Genomic DNA, 14,839 nt, shown 5'->3' with positions numbered 1-14,839 from the left:
ACACACACACACACACACACACACACACACACACACACACACACACACGCAGGAGAAGTGACAGAACCGTGTACCCCAGAGGATACAATTTCTCATTCTATCAAGCCATGTGAATCTCACTTTATACAGAGTTGCTATGGTTACTTGTTGGATCCAGCTGGTCCCAGAGGCAAAGAAAGAGTCTAAATGTATATGAGAACACGCTCGCAATATGAAATATTAAACAACTGACTGTTTTATCAGAATACCAACAAGAGCCTTTATAAACTTGGCAGTAATGTCCCCGCGGCATCATGCACATCATGCCTTGTTTCATGCCTTGTTAAGACACTCCATCTTTTTTTATTGTTAGACACTGAGCGTACTTGAGGCTAAATTTAGCTTTGAATTAACTTGTTTATAGTACATTTCTAATAAAACTGCAAATGTGCTTAACATGGATGTTTAACATCCATATTGAGCACCTGTCTGTCATGTCACAACACCAGTGATCCCATGCGTCACACGCTGTGTGTCTCTGACATGTTGAGCTGTTTATGCTCTGTAGCTAATCTCATTACGACGGTTGCACAGCCTGTACACAAACAAACCATGACCCCTGTTTTTCAGTATTTTCCAGCAATTTCTCCAGTTCAATTTGTCTGTCTCTGTCTGCGTGCCATCACCTGCACACCGTCTGGCTGGCAGTCACTCACTGCAGTTGTGTCCAAAACCTCCCAGCAAACACAGCTGCCATAGCTGGCTCTGCTGAAGTAATGGTGGAACAATATAAGGACATAGAATGAGGTGCTCAGTAGTGTTGTTAAGTGTTGAGGACCTCCAGCATGGCAGCCACAGTGTGTTATGTAAACTGACCTCTTCACTGACAGGCTGCTGTCACTTGCATATCTAGTTGCCTCCCTGTCCGCTGCCTCTTTGTCTTCTAGTTAGATTGTTCTGTCTCAGCCAGTGAATCCGCCTGTGTGGCCATCCATCTGTGTATCTGCCTGTTTATCGGCATGCCTGTGTCTTTGCATGCATATCTGCCTGTCACGCTGTTCGTCTCTATGACAGCCAAATGCTGCGTTTTTACTCGCCTCCCTCGGTTCCGTGTATATCCCATGGAAACATTAAGAAGACTAATCTGAGCCTCAGCTCATGTGAAACTGATTGCTTTTCAGCATCACAGTTTTTGACAATGATTTTGATGAATGAGTTTGTGAAAAATGTGGCATGGAAGAGCATCTTGCCCTAATTTGATGCTGGTGTTATGAAGTCCTAATGAGTCCTATTTATCTAAGCAAGCTGACAGATTTTATCAGGCGGACCAAAATAAAAATGTAAAGCGTTGTGTGTGCATCGATGTAGACATGCTGTATGATCTTACTGTGTGTACATCTGCATGACAGAGTGCGTGTGTGTGGTGTTGTGTGTACATACAATATATATGAGAAATGACAGGGATATTCTCACACTGCACAGCCAAATCAAATGACTCCTAATCTAATCACAGTATACATGTATGCAGCCGGTCTGTTTGCAACACTATGGATATAATTGATATTATTATCAAGTCAATATTCAGTCAAGTATCTGACCTTGCTTATGATTAAACCTTTTGCATCAAAAAATAAATAAATCCAGAATATGAGGTTTCAAACATCACTCAACATCAATTATGTTTTATTGTCAAGGGACAAGCATTGGTTGTTGTGTTATTGTGAACAGCAGAGCAAGTTGTTTTCAATCTGCAATTCAAAGTATTTGGTGTCTAGACGTACTAAGTGTGTCAGATTGCCTTTATTTATTTTTTTAAATACTGTGTGAGGTTAAACTGTGTGTCTACCACCACCATCTCAGTTTCTTTGTTTTCATGTTCTTATTTACAGACTTGTATTATGTATCATGTCATTGTTATTGTTCGTCTAGCATTAGTAAAGTTAAGTCACATAAAAAGGGCCATAGTATATGTCCATATACAATATAAACTAGATCAAAAGTATCATTACTAACTTCATTACTTATATACAGTATATATATATATATATATATATATATATTTTTTTTTTTTTTTTTTGTTTTGTTTTTTCTTATTCATTTTCTTATTTCATTATCTATTTTCTTATAATAACTAATATTGTAATTTTTACAATACTCTTTCTTTTAGTTTTTTGTTAGATTCATTTATTGTCTTTTTTATAATCGTAGTTTTGCTTAAGCAACACATGTGAAAGGTCGTAGCATAAAGCCTATTGAATTGAAATGTAATTGAATTATGTTCTAGTAAACTAAACTGTATGTGTGGCGTGTTGTTTTGACGGTTAAACTAACAGGAATATGTTTTCACTTCCCAGCCAGCGCTATCATATCTGTGGTGTTTCTCAAGGAGACGCTGCGTGCCTCTGACATTGTTGGTAAGCAAACACTCACATGTCCTCTCACAGTGCTGCTGTGACCTGATACATAACATTTTAGAATTCAGATTGACTTCACAGATTATCTCAGTGTGAAAAAGAATCCTGTGACAGAGGAAACATTTTATCCACCAGTTAAAAAGTCTAATTGTTGTGTGTTTCTGCCAGAGGAAAGAAAAGGCACAATATATTCAACAGACCTTTTCTGTGGTTTTATGAAAAGCTATTGTTTGTCATAGCAATTTGTCGAGTCTGCTGCTAAATGACCACGGTGGTGATGGTCGTCATAATGACGCTCATTACAATATTCATATCAGCAGCACACAGACCTACATACTGTTGCTTGCCTGTATAAATCAGCATTTTTTGCCAGTTATTGTCAGTTGCTCATGTCTTTAATTGCTGATTTGCATTATCAGCCACATATTGGAAACATTTAATTGTATCAATGTTTTATTTATAAAGGGGGAAATCACTGAGAGCAAACTCTGTTTTTCAGAAGGGTTATACAAACCATGTAAGATGTAAAATATAAATGACAAGAAAAAGTAGGAATGGCTACATTCAGCTTGTGCTGGTGTTTCATTTAACTATGTAACTGAATTTACCAAGCTCACAAGTATTCTGAAGGTTATCATTTGACAGAGTAAGTAACTACAAGCTCGCTTTTCAATGTCAAGTCTTAATTCTTAACTCAGAATTTCTAAACAAAGACAGCACACGTCAGGATCCAATGCATTTTGAACTGAAAGGCTGGTAAGATGTGATATAGGGGCAGTGCCAGGTTAAGGAATGTGGTGAATAACATCACCATAGTCAAAACTAGCAGAAATGTAGACGCAATGCTGACCTTTTTCAATGAAATACTTTGTTTCTAATACTACCTCTGTTTTGTGTATACGTCGAGTCATTTAAGGGAAAATGTGCCACCTTTTGTGTGGATATCTAATTAGTGTTGAGGGGTGGATGTAGTCGATTGAAGTAATAAAGTCCTCAGTGCGTACTACTGTATATTGACTGAAAAAGCTGAATTCTCCTGCTGCAAAATCTGTTGTTCTTCTTGCATCAAGCGCCATCATTTGACGTAGTGGAGACGTAGTTGGAGGAAGGAAAACTGCAAACTTCTTCAGCTTAGATTTCTAGTCTCCGCCTCTGTGTAGCCAGGGGACTCGCATGCTCTCGTTTCTTCTCAAAAACAGACCCACCTGTTGTAAGTTCCATTATGTAAATAAAGTTTTTAAGAAAACTAGAGACCATCTTGCGATGGGATCACACCTGCTGCAACGGTAAATTAGGCCAGGGGCGTTAAGTTGGTGGAACAATGGCCCCCTCCCCTCCTAACCCCTGCTTCCAGCGCCATTACTCAGACGACACTCATCTTCAAACTCCTTCATTAACCTTCATTTTGATCTCAACTACACACCTGTAAAGTTTTGTGACGTTGCTGGAGGCCACCGGGGACCATGGGCATCAGAAGCTCGCTAGCAATGCATCCTGGTTCATGTAGTCGCTGCCGGCACGCCTCCGCAAGACAACTCAGCTTTCTCAGCGAATATAGCACGTACTGCGGAATTTATTGCTTCCATTGAATACATTTTTCATCCACACTGATTTGATATTCACATTAAAACATTTTTCCCATTAACGCAACATTTAAAAATCAGCTTGTCGTCAGATTTATATATTTGTTATTTATTTATATATTTCATTCAAAATCATTCAAAGACTAAAAAGGTGGGCACTCTTTGTCTAGAATGCAAAGTTTTGAGAAAAGCTAAATTCATTGAAGCCAGTTTTAAGATTGATGATTGATCTTTAAATGGTCTTTATACAATCTGGAGCATGTGCCTTCTCACTGTAGTGGCCTTATTACTGTACAGCCTTAGACGGATCAATGAATTGAGTCACAAAATGTTGATTTTTACACAGAGGCAACACTAGTCATATGCCCAGGTCTCAATACTGTTGACCGCTGGCAATTTAAAATGGAGTTTTTGATGAGAAACACCCATAGGTGTGCATGTATTGCGGGGAATAAATATTTTGCATGGCAATAAAGAATGTAAGCTTTTAACAAAATGATATTTGCAGTTCTGGATTTAAAGGTTGTGCCCGTTAAAACAGGCCAGTTAAAATTCTGTGTAAGTAGTTTTGCAATCACATAGAGATTAAAACCATTTCACTACAATGTTCCCACTCTGCTCTCTTCTTCTATAGGTGGCACCCTGGCAATAACAGGAACGTATGTCCTGGTGAACTTTGCCCCCCACACTACCACACACATCACAGCCCATCTGGTCCAGTACTACGCCATCAGCTGGCATTTCCTGCTTTACCTTGTACGTAACCCTTTTTTAAGGTTGAATAATGTAAGTTATATTTCCATGTCTTTATTGATTATAAAGCAGGTCTAAATACTATATAAATACTGTGAAAGCATCAAATGTTCAAACGCTCAATCCACAAAGAAATTCACATAACCCATACTTATACATATATAGGTAGAAAGTGCCTCTAAAGTCATTCCCCGGCTGCAATGACGTTGCAGAGAAGCTGAGAGAGCAGAAGCCCCAGAAACACTGACCAATCAAACAGGCAGGGCTTTTTCGGAATGGGGGCTTAAAGAGACAGGAATTAAAACGGTGTGTTTCAGACAGAGGGTGAATACAGATATATGGGAAATAATGTATTTTTTTTTTTTAAGTCCATCCATCCATCGTCTACTGCTTATCCGGGGTCGGGTCGCGGGGGGAGCAGCTCCAGTAAGGAACCCCAAACTTCCCTTCTCCGGGCCACATCCGCCAGCTCCGAATGGAGGATCCTGAGGCGTTCCCAGGCCAGTGAGGAGATATAATCTCTCCACCGAGTCCTGGGTCTTCCCCGGGGTCTCCTCCCAGCTGGACGTGCCTGGAACACCTCCCTAGGGAGGCTCCCAGGTAGCCTTACTGGATGCTCGAACCACCTCAACTGGCTCCTTTCAACGCAAAGGAGCAGCGGCTCTACTCCGAGTCTCTCACGGATGGCTGAGCTTCTCACCCTATCTCTAAGGGAGACGCCAGCCACCCGTCTGAGAAAACCCATTTCGGCCGCTTGTACCCGTGATCTCGTTCTTTCGGTCATGACCCGGCCTTCATGACCATAGGTGAGGGTAGGACCGAAGATCGACCGGTAGATCGAGAGCGTTGCCTTCTGGCTCAGCTCTCTTTTCGTCACAACGGTGCGGTAAAGCGACTGCATTACCGCCCCCGCTGCTCCGATTCTCCAGCCAATCTCTCGCTACATCGTCCCCTTGCTCGCGAACAAGACCCAGAGGTACTTGAACTCCTTCACTTGGGGTAAGGGCTCATTCCCTAACCGGAGTAGTCAATCCACCGGTTTCCTGCTGAGGGCCATGGCCTTGGATTTTGAGGTGCTGATCCTCATCGCAACCGCTCCACACTTGGCTGCGAACCGATCCAGTGACTGTTGAAGGTCACAGACTAATGATGCCATAAGGACCACATCATCTGCAAAGAGTAGCGATGAGATCCTCAGGCCACTGAACTGCAACCCCTCTCCTCCACGACTACGCCTCGATATCCTGTCCATGAAAATCACAAACAGGATTGGTGATAAAGCACAGCCCTGGCGGAGGCCAACATTCACTGGGAACGAGTCCGACTTAGTGCCGAGTATCCGGACACACCTCTCGCTTTGGGCGTACAGGGATTGGATGGCCCTCAGAAGTGACCCCCTCACCCCATATCCCGCAGCACCTCCCACAGTATCACCTGGGGGACCCGGTCATACGCCTTCTCCAGATCCACAAAACACTTGTAGACCGGATGGGCTTACTCCCAGGCCCCCTCCAGGATCCTTGCGAGAGTGAAGAGTTGGTCCGTTGTTCCACGACCAGGAGGGAATCCGCATTGTTCCTCTTCAATCAGAGGTTCGACTATCGGCCGAACCCTCCTTTCCAGTACCTTGGAGTAAACTTTACCAGGGAGGCTGAGAAGTGATACCCCTGTAGTTGGCACACACTCTCTGGTCCCCCTTTTTGAATAGGAGAACCACCACCCCAGTCTGCCACCCCATAGGCACTGTCCCAGACTTCCCCGCAATGTTGACCGCATGTCAACCAAGACAGCCCCTCAACACCCAAAGCCTTCAGCATTTCTGGACGGATCTCATCAACCCCTGCGGCTTTGCCACTGTGGAGTTGTTTGACTACCTCAGTGACTTCCGTCAGGGAAATGATGATCCCCATCAGCTTCCAGCTTTGCCTCTACCATAGAGGGCGTGTTAGTCGGATTCAGGAGTTACTCAAAGTGCTCCTTCCACCGCCTGATAACCTTCTCAGTCAAAGTCAGCAGTGTCCCACCCTTACTGTACACCGCTTGGATGGTTCACCGCTTCCCCCTCCTGAGGTGCCGGATGGTTTTCCAGAAGCACCTTGGTGCCGACCAAAAGTCCTTCTCCATAGCTTCTCCGAACTTCTCCCACACCCGCTGCTTAGCCTCTGCCACGGCTTCCCTTACCACCGGGGTCCACCACAGTGTTCAAGGGTTACCGTACCTTGAGGCACCTAAGACCTTGAGACCACAGCTCATCACCGCAGCTTCAGCAAAAGAGGTTTTGAACATCAGGTTCAATGCCCCCAACCTCCACAGGGATGTCTGAAAAGCTCAGCCGGAGGTGTGAGTTGAAGATCTCCAGGACAGGGGCTTCCTCCAGACATTCCCAGTTCACCCGCACTACCCGTTTGGGTTTACCAGGTCTGTCCAGAGTCTTTCCCCACCTCTTGATCCAACTCACCACCAGATGGTGATCAGTTGACAGCTCCGCCCCTCTCTTCACCCGAGTGTCCAAAACATGCGTCCTCAGATCAGATGATACGATCAAAAAATCGATCATTGACCTTTGGCCTAGGGTGCTCTGGTACCACGTACACTTATGAGCATCCTTATGTTAGAAGATGGTGTTTGTTATGGCCATTCCATGACTACCACAGAAGTCCAACAACAAATGACCGTTCAGGTTTAGATCAGGGAGGCCGTTCCTCCCAATCACGCCTCTCCAGGTGTCTCCATTGTTTCCCACGTGTGAGTTGAAGTCTCCCAGCAAGACTACGGAGTCCCCTACTGAGCCCCCTGCAGGGCTCCATTCAGGGTCTCCAAGAAGGCCAAATATTCCGAACTGTGGTTTGGGGCATAGGCATAGAGTTTTCCCCCCCATAACCTGAAGACCCTCTCGTCCACCGGGGTGAACTCCAACGTAGCGGCGCTCAGCCGGGGACTTGTGAGTATCCCCACACCCGCCCAACGCCTCACACCTTGGGCAACTCCGGAGAAGAATAGAGTCCAACCCTTATCCAGGAGTACGGTTCCAGAGCTAAGACTGTGCGTAGATGTAAGCCCCACCAGATCCAACTGGTAGCGCTCCACCTCCCGCACTAGTTCCGGCTCCTTCCCACACAGAGAGGTGACGTTCCACGTCCCTAGAGCCAGCCTCTGCTGCCCGGGTCTGGTCTGTCCCTGTATATATACCAGCTCCTGTCCTGCTGTTAGTTAACTCACACCAACCTTTAACCTAAGGAGCAAGAGGAAGACTACTTTTATTCCACGTCTGTCCGTCCTGGGAGAGGGATCCCTCCTCAGTTGCTCTCCCTGAGGTTTCTTCCATTTTTCCCCCTTTAATTTTGGGGTTTCTTTTAGGAAGTTTTTCCTTGTGCGATGTGAGGGTATAAGGACAGAGGGTGTCGTAACCTGTACAGTCTGTAAAGCACACTGAGACAAATGTATAATTTGTGATATTGGGCTATACAAATAAATTTGATTTGATTTGATCCTCTGGCAAAAAGTTGAAGTACAGTAGTACAGATGAATAACCTGACCTCAGAGAAAGATGTAATTAATCTTTGCACATATGAAATATCTCTCTTGTAGCTAATATGGATATATAATATATATATATATATATATAATATATAATATATATGTAATATAACTCATCTCTCAGTATGGCTGTTGTGTTTCATGGAGTTTGTGAAATGGGGAGCGAGTTCGTTAAAACAAAAGAAAATACTGGCCCCAGCTCCTGGTCTGCAGTGCATTAACACTCACCCATATGCTCTCCTACTCCAAATTAGCCTCAGGCTGGGATGGCATAAACACAGCTGTTACCATAGTGATGGATGTGGAATAGAGCTGAAACTAAATGTTTTTCTCAAAACCTACTCATCACAAAAATGTAAATCTTAGCTCCAAATGTTAACACTGGTCTCTGTCGAAAACACCTTAGATGTTTTTTAAGGAAGTTTTCAGCAGTAGAAGGTCATATCCTGCTGCCTTTCCACTGATGCCAGGACTCCCGTGATAGCAGCAGAGAGAGAGGAAGCTCTGTTTTCCACTTTTCATGTTAACCTTCTCTTGTAGAAATACAGTGCTTTGTTTAATTCAAGAGGAGTAAAGAGAAGCCCTGGTTTGTGCTAGAAAGTGTGACACCTTTGATCTGTTATTCAGGAAACTGATGGTAGAAGTCTTGAACGCCATCTGTAGCCTATTTCTGATATGTATATATGTTTCGTTTACTCAGTATTTACTCCTATAAATATGAAGTCACCAGGTGAAAAGGAATCTTAATATAAAGGATAATGAATTTGTTAAGACTGCCAGAGAGGTGCTGGTTCAACTTATTTTGTGCACTACAAACCTTAAACACTTTAATTTTATCACACCAAAACTCTCTCGAAATACTGAATATTCCCTTTACTGTTTGTGGAACGATTATCTGCTCATTATCCATCAAACCCGGCAGAGATGAATCTAAAAGAATAGCAGCCAGCAGCTCATCAGGGGTGCTATAAACATTGAATGTGTGCCTGGGTAGCGGTGCCGTTATTATTCAGGGTACAGTATTTCTCTCAACCATATTCTATGCTAAACCGTCACAAACAAAAAGCAGCTTTTAGATGAAGAACTGATTAGAAATGTTCAAGCAGATATTAGGAAAATACAAACAAACGGACAGATGTTTGCATTTTGAGATAGTGTTGCTGCCTCTGGCTGCAGTGATTGATGGTGTGTAAAAGGGCATGCTGTTTTTTATTGCTGGCAATACATTGTGAATACTCATCATCCTGCAGAGGAACAACCTCCAACAGTCAGGGATGAAGAACGGTTGGTGGTGATTAATCAGAGGAAAATTAAATCACTGTCTTCTTATTATTTCCAGAGGTCATACTATTGTCAAATTATTTAATGTGGATTATTAAACAGCGTTGGAGTCATTCACAGTGTGTGTAGTGTTAAATGGTATATGTATTTCAAATGACACAGGTCTTTCTAGATCCTTTGAAATAAGCCCTCTATTTAACATTTGTTTAGAGATATGGGTGGTTTTAAGAGACATTTAAAGGTCAGCTTGCCCTTTTTTCCTCAATTCTACCTTTGTACTCTTTTCTTATACCCCATTCATTAGAGCTGTGTGGTGTTATATCAGACCCCCTTCAATAGCTGAATGCTTTTGGACACACAAGGACAGCCCTGGGCCCTCCTCATTAAAGAACAGAAATTAATTTCATTTTTCAGCCTCGGCCATTTGTTTCAATTAAAGCGTGCAGCTCACTGTCTTTGTTATATAGACAAAATAGTCAGTAAAAGTACGATTCAGATTTCAATTTTCTGGGCAAAGTATAAGGAAATGGATTCTGAATTAATGTGTATCCCCTCTTTCTCTCTCAAAAGTTATTAGAGGTCCTCCTCTTTTGTATCCTGCTCTATCTGTACAAGAGGAGGAATGTGAAGCACATCGTCATTGTGATTCTGCTGGTGGCCCTGCTAGGTAAGAACTAATGGCAGCTGTCTGATTGAGGGCAGAGGTTATGGATTAAACCAATTTAGGTAGTCAGTAGTTGCTTTGTTGCCTGGCTACTGAAAATGGACACATGCTCTGTTATCATCTCAGTTAAAGCGATAGTTGGGATTGTTTGAAGTGGGGTTGTATGAGGTACTTATCCATAGTCAGTGTGTTACAGACAGTAGATGGTGGACAGCACACCCCCAGTTTGGAGAAACAGACAGGAGATATGGCATGGACGCAAAGCAATGTACCGCTGTGTACGGGGGCAGCAGCAAAATGTATTTTAGCCACCTAAAAATAAGTGTAAGTGTGTGCTATATTTAGAATATTTCCATCCTTTACCATAGACAGCCCTTTCCGACGGGGAACTGAAGCTGTAATCTATGCTCTCTCTATCTATGAGTCTGGTGGCTTAGGGGAGATCATAGATAACAGCTTCAGTTCCCCGTTGGAAAGGGCTGTCTATGGTAAAGGATGGAAATATTCTAAATATATGAAAAATTAAACTGATATTGATTTTTTTAGGTGGTTAAAATAGTTTTTGCCTGCACCCGTCCACAGCAGTACATCGCTTTACTTCTAATACTCCTGTCTGTTTCTCCAAACTGGGAGTGTGCCGACCGCCATCTACTGTAGGTTATACACCGACTACAGGTAAGCACTTATACAACCCCACTGAACTCTCCCTTTAAGAGCTGAGTAGGGGGTGATGGAAGAACATAATTCACTAAAACTCACTACAAAGCACTCCCAGCCCTACACATGAGCATGAACCAATGAGGAAGTCCTTTACAGCTTACAAGTTGAACCACTAAATGCTGAAGTGATCTGTTGCTTGTGTTGCTGCAGCCTCTCTGACAGTCATCTCAGTCAAAGCTGTGTCGGGGATGATCACAGAGTCAATAAAAGGTCAGCTGCAGCTCATCTATCCCATCTTCTACGTCATGCTGGTCGTCATGATTGCCTCCTGCGCCTTCCAGATCAAGTTAGTCAAGGTTTTCTCTCTCTTCTTCTATGTACCTCCTTTTTTTCTCTTTCAGCCTCTTTCTTATTGCTCAAATCCCTGATGTTGGCCACAGGCTGGATGCAATTTTGACCTTCCAGTTTCAGCACAAACAGAGAAAAATAGTATATTGAACATGGTGACATTGGCACCTACAGTGTTATGATGGATGAATACGCCGCCACATAGTGATTCTATAACCAAGGTCATTATATGCACTGCACCTCTCAAATATTATTTTCTCCTCTCACTACAGATTTCTCAATCAGGCAATGAAAATGTTCGATGCCACAGAGGTGGTTCCTATCAACTTTGTATTTTTCACCGCAAGTGCTATCGTTGCAGGTATGTCAACTGTTTTACCCACTGCTTCAGTTTTCCTGTTTAAGTGATAAGACCAAAATTAACAATGAATTGATACAATACTGGTATTCTGTATAACCTGATATAACTTATTCTGTGGCTCAGAGCACCATATATCCAAACATGTTCCTTTATATCCACTGTAGTTTATTTTGACTCAATCCCACACGTTGTCCTGGTGCCACAAATACTAGCAAACTAAATGTTTATTAATCTGGGGCTTAATCTTGTCCCCAACAAATGCATAATTTATTCATTTTGATTAGTGTTTGCTAAAAATGTGCCCGGATGTTTTGAGAAATTGCAGAGTTTTTTCAAACAATACTAACAGCGTAAACACACAACCGCATGCGGTGAAGTGCGACCTGCGACGAGCTGCCATGCAGTGTATATGGAAAGCTGCCCCAAAATAAAAGTTGGGGATAGTTTAATTCAGTACCGTAGTTTAATAAGTCTGGACGCAAATGGTGGACCGACCGACAGGTATACCAAGAGCATAGCAGCTAGTGTGGCTAAAATTGAAAATCATTATATTTTACGAGTTGGTGAAATAGAGAAAGCGTTGACTTTGTATACTTTTAATGAATTAATTCCAATTAGCAGCATTTGTCTTTTAGTCTTCCCCTGCACATGCAAACATGAACCTACAGGAAAGCTACATACTGTTCCCAGTAATAAATGAATAATGAAACATTTAATTGGGTTTAAAATGAGCTTTTCTTTAAAGGAGCATTTTATTTTCCCTATAAGTTGTACCAAATTACATTGTTCTTTCCAGGGAAATTCTATGAAATTATTAGGAAATAGTTCCTAAATTACTGACCCATAAGATTAAGATTCATGTCTAGTAATGGGTGAGTAACACTAACAGGGCAGGGTAGTCAGAAAGTATTGCAAGACTTATGCATTATTGGTTTCTATCTATTGATTTGTTGGCAATAAGAAAAACATTACAAACTCTAAACCTCTTTTGATGATGTGCTCCAAAGCTAGCTAGAGTTGATCCATGACAACACAGTGGAGCTTAATACAGAGACAAGATGGTGATTCACTCCTGTATATGTGAATCACTTAGTCCTTGTTCATCAAAAGCCCCGCAGTATTTACAGCGTGCATATTCTGTCAGGTCAGGTCTCTATTATCCCGTCAGTAATAGTGTTCTTTGTTCATCTCAAAATATCAATTTCATCGGATTCACAAAAGCTTTTTCGTCTTGAGGGAAACATACATCCTACAACACTTAATGATTTAAAACCTTTTTGACAATCGTCCTTATATTACTAAATCCATTACCGTGTTTGTTGTTTTTCTTCTAGTGGAAAAATTGGCCAACTGCTGGTGCCATGACATCATTTCTAGCTATTTCCAGTGCAGCTTCAGTGGAGTGTAACAGAAAATGTTACACTAGCGGTCCAAAACATCAACAGTAAACATCAGCTTTTAGTGTCAGTCTCTTAGAACAAAAGAGCAACAGCTTCTTTCCACCTTTGTTGTACTGATTTCCTGCAATCATTCAGGGAGACATCCACCATAGACGAGCGAGCGCCACAAGGCATTTGAGCTACTCTCACCTTTTTCTGAGAATCTCCTGCTCTGATATTGCAATTGCTCTCTCCACTTACACATATAACGCACACTTGACTGCATTGAACAACAAATTGCTGATGTATTATTTCTGGCAGCATAAGAACACCTGGGGTGGACTCCTCCCTTAAGATTTGATCCACATTGAAGAAAATGATTGTTTTGGTCGGCTGTGGTAACAGCAGTAGACCTGTGGACAGTGACGTGAGCACAGGAACAGTGAAGTACACACTGTTCTTTAAAACAGTCACAGAGGAAATGGTGTTTTCTGTGTTGCTACTCATCTATAAGAACTACACTCTTCAGTTAATAATCAATCTCTTTCCTCACATCATGCCAGTGTAATTTGTGCTCAGGGCTGTTTCACAAACAAAGCACTTGAGAAGATCTACATATTGTTATTCTGGAAGTGGATTGTGGTTTAATGTGGTTTTTCATTTTGCAGGGATAGTATTTTACCAGGAATTTGAAGGCTTGGCTTTACTTAACATTTTTATGTTTCTTCTTGGGTAAGTACTCAAAAACACCCCAGTATTTTCAGCTTATTAAAATGTGCTATATATTGAAAGATGGTATCCCTGAAACTCTTTTCCAGGTGTCTGCTGTCTTTCCTTGGAGTTTTCCTGATAGCCCGAAACCGGCCAAAAATAAAGCAACAAGATCCCAATTTTATCACAATGGATAAGATTCCTGGTAAGTTTCTGATCACATTTTGATGTTGATGATCTGATTCACAATACAGCAGGTTACGTGCTGACCTGTTTGTATCGAGTATGGTGTATTGATTAGCCAGCAGTGACTCTGGATTTATCGTACTGCCAATGTCTGCTGCCCTGGAATCAGCCTCCATCTAATGAGCTGTGCTGTCTGTGTTCACAGGGAGTAGTCACACAGACAAAGTGCAGCCCGAGGCAAAGACATACGGATCGCTGGCAGCCAAACTAATGTGCAACAGAGCCGGCCAAACAGACGATTCATAGGACCAGCTCCATCTGTTGGGACTGTATTTTTGGTGGATTTGTGTGTATGCATCCTTCCTCCTGGGTGCTTCAATAATATCTCTATTTATAGAAATGAATGGTAGGCATCAATTCAAACCAGTACCAGCTAAGTGGCAGTATTAGGGGCCACATTGGTCTTACACGTTATGTCAAAAATGGCAGTGATTCCAGCACGGCTGTCAGGAATAACTGATGAGGGAAAATTATCTTTAAAACGGAAAAACACCTCAGAATCACAGTGCCAAATCAAATTCCCTACTAGCAATAAAATGTATTTTCTTTTTGTTTAAAAGCTCCAGGCTACTGTGACAAATGCCTTCCAATATAACATGAGTGTGTATATATAATGTATAGTGTATAATGTAAAAAATATATAATGTACTCATGTTATATGGGAAATATATATGTGATATGATGTGTTAATCAATTGGGATCTTTAGCCAATAAATAAGGACAAAATTAGTTCAACAGTCTAGAGAGTTCATGTCTTATAGGAAAATAAGTGCACTACTGCCCTCTAATGGTGGGGGAAGCTCAAAGATGTGTCGGCTGTGTACGTGTGTCGTGGTGATTTGGTGTAAAGTGAATTCACTTAACATGAAATGACAAACAGAAGTTGTTCAGTAGTAGTTATATAAACCTGATCAGTTAAAGTT

At 42.1% G+C, this 14,839-nt stretch overlaps 1 protein-coding gene across 1 annotated transcript in view; it reads left to right on the top strand.

Moving 5' to 3' along the window:
- Positions 1–14,645, top strand: part of nipal2 (NIPA like domain containing 2) — a 31,366-nt gene extending 16,721 nt beyond the window's left edge. Inside the window, exons 4-11 of the mRNA XM_029450720.1 lie at positions 2,334–2,393; positions 4,611–4,732; positions 10,118–10,214; positions 11,082–11,217; positions 11,492–11,580; positions 13,628–13,691; positions 13,778–13,875; positions 14,062–14,645. Of these exons, the coding sequence (XP_029306580.1) occupies positions 2,334–2,393; positions 4,611–4,732; positions 10,118–10,214; positions 11,082–11,217; positions 11,492–11,580; positions 13,628–13,691; positions 13,778–13,875; positions 14,062–14,162 (767 nt within the window). The 3' untranslated portion in view covers positions 14,163–14,645. The remainder of the gene's footprint in view (positions 1–2,333; positions 2,394–4,610; positions 4,733–10,117; positions 10,215–11,081; positions 11,218–11,491; positions 11,581–13,627; positions 13,692–13,777; positions 13,876–14,061) is intronic.
- Positions 14,646–14,839: the final 194 nt, after the last annotated feature.

The sequence above is a fragment of the Cottoperca gobio genome, chromosome 16 (assembly GCF_900634415.1).
Source record: "Cottoperca gobio chromosome 16, fCotGob3.1, whole genome shotgun sequence".
Lineage (NCBI taxonomy): Eukaryota > Metazoa > Chordata > Actinopteri > Perciformes > Bovichtidae > Cottoperca > Cottoperca gobio.
Note: the sequence above shows the minus strand (reverse complement) of the source record. Positions and strands in the feature narration are given on the sequence as shown.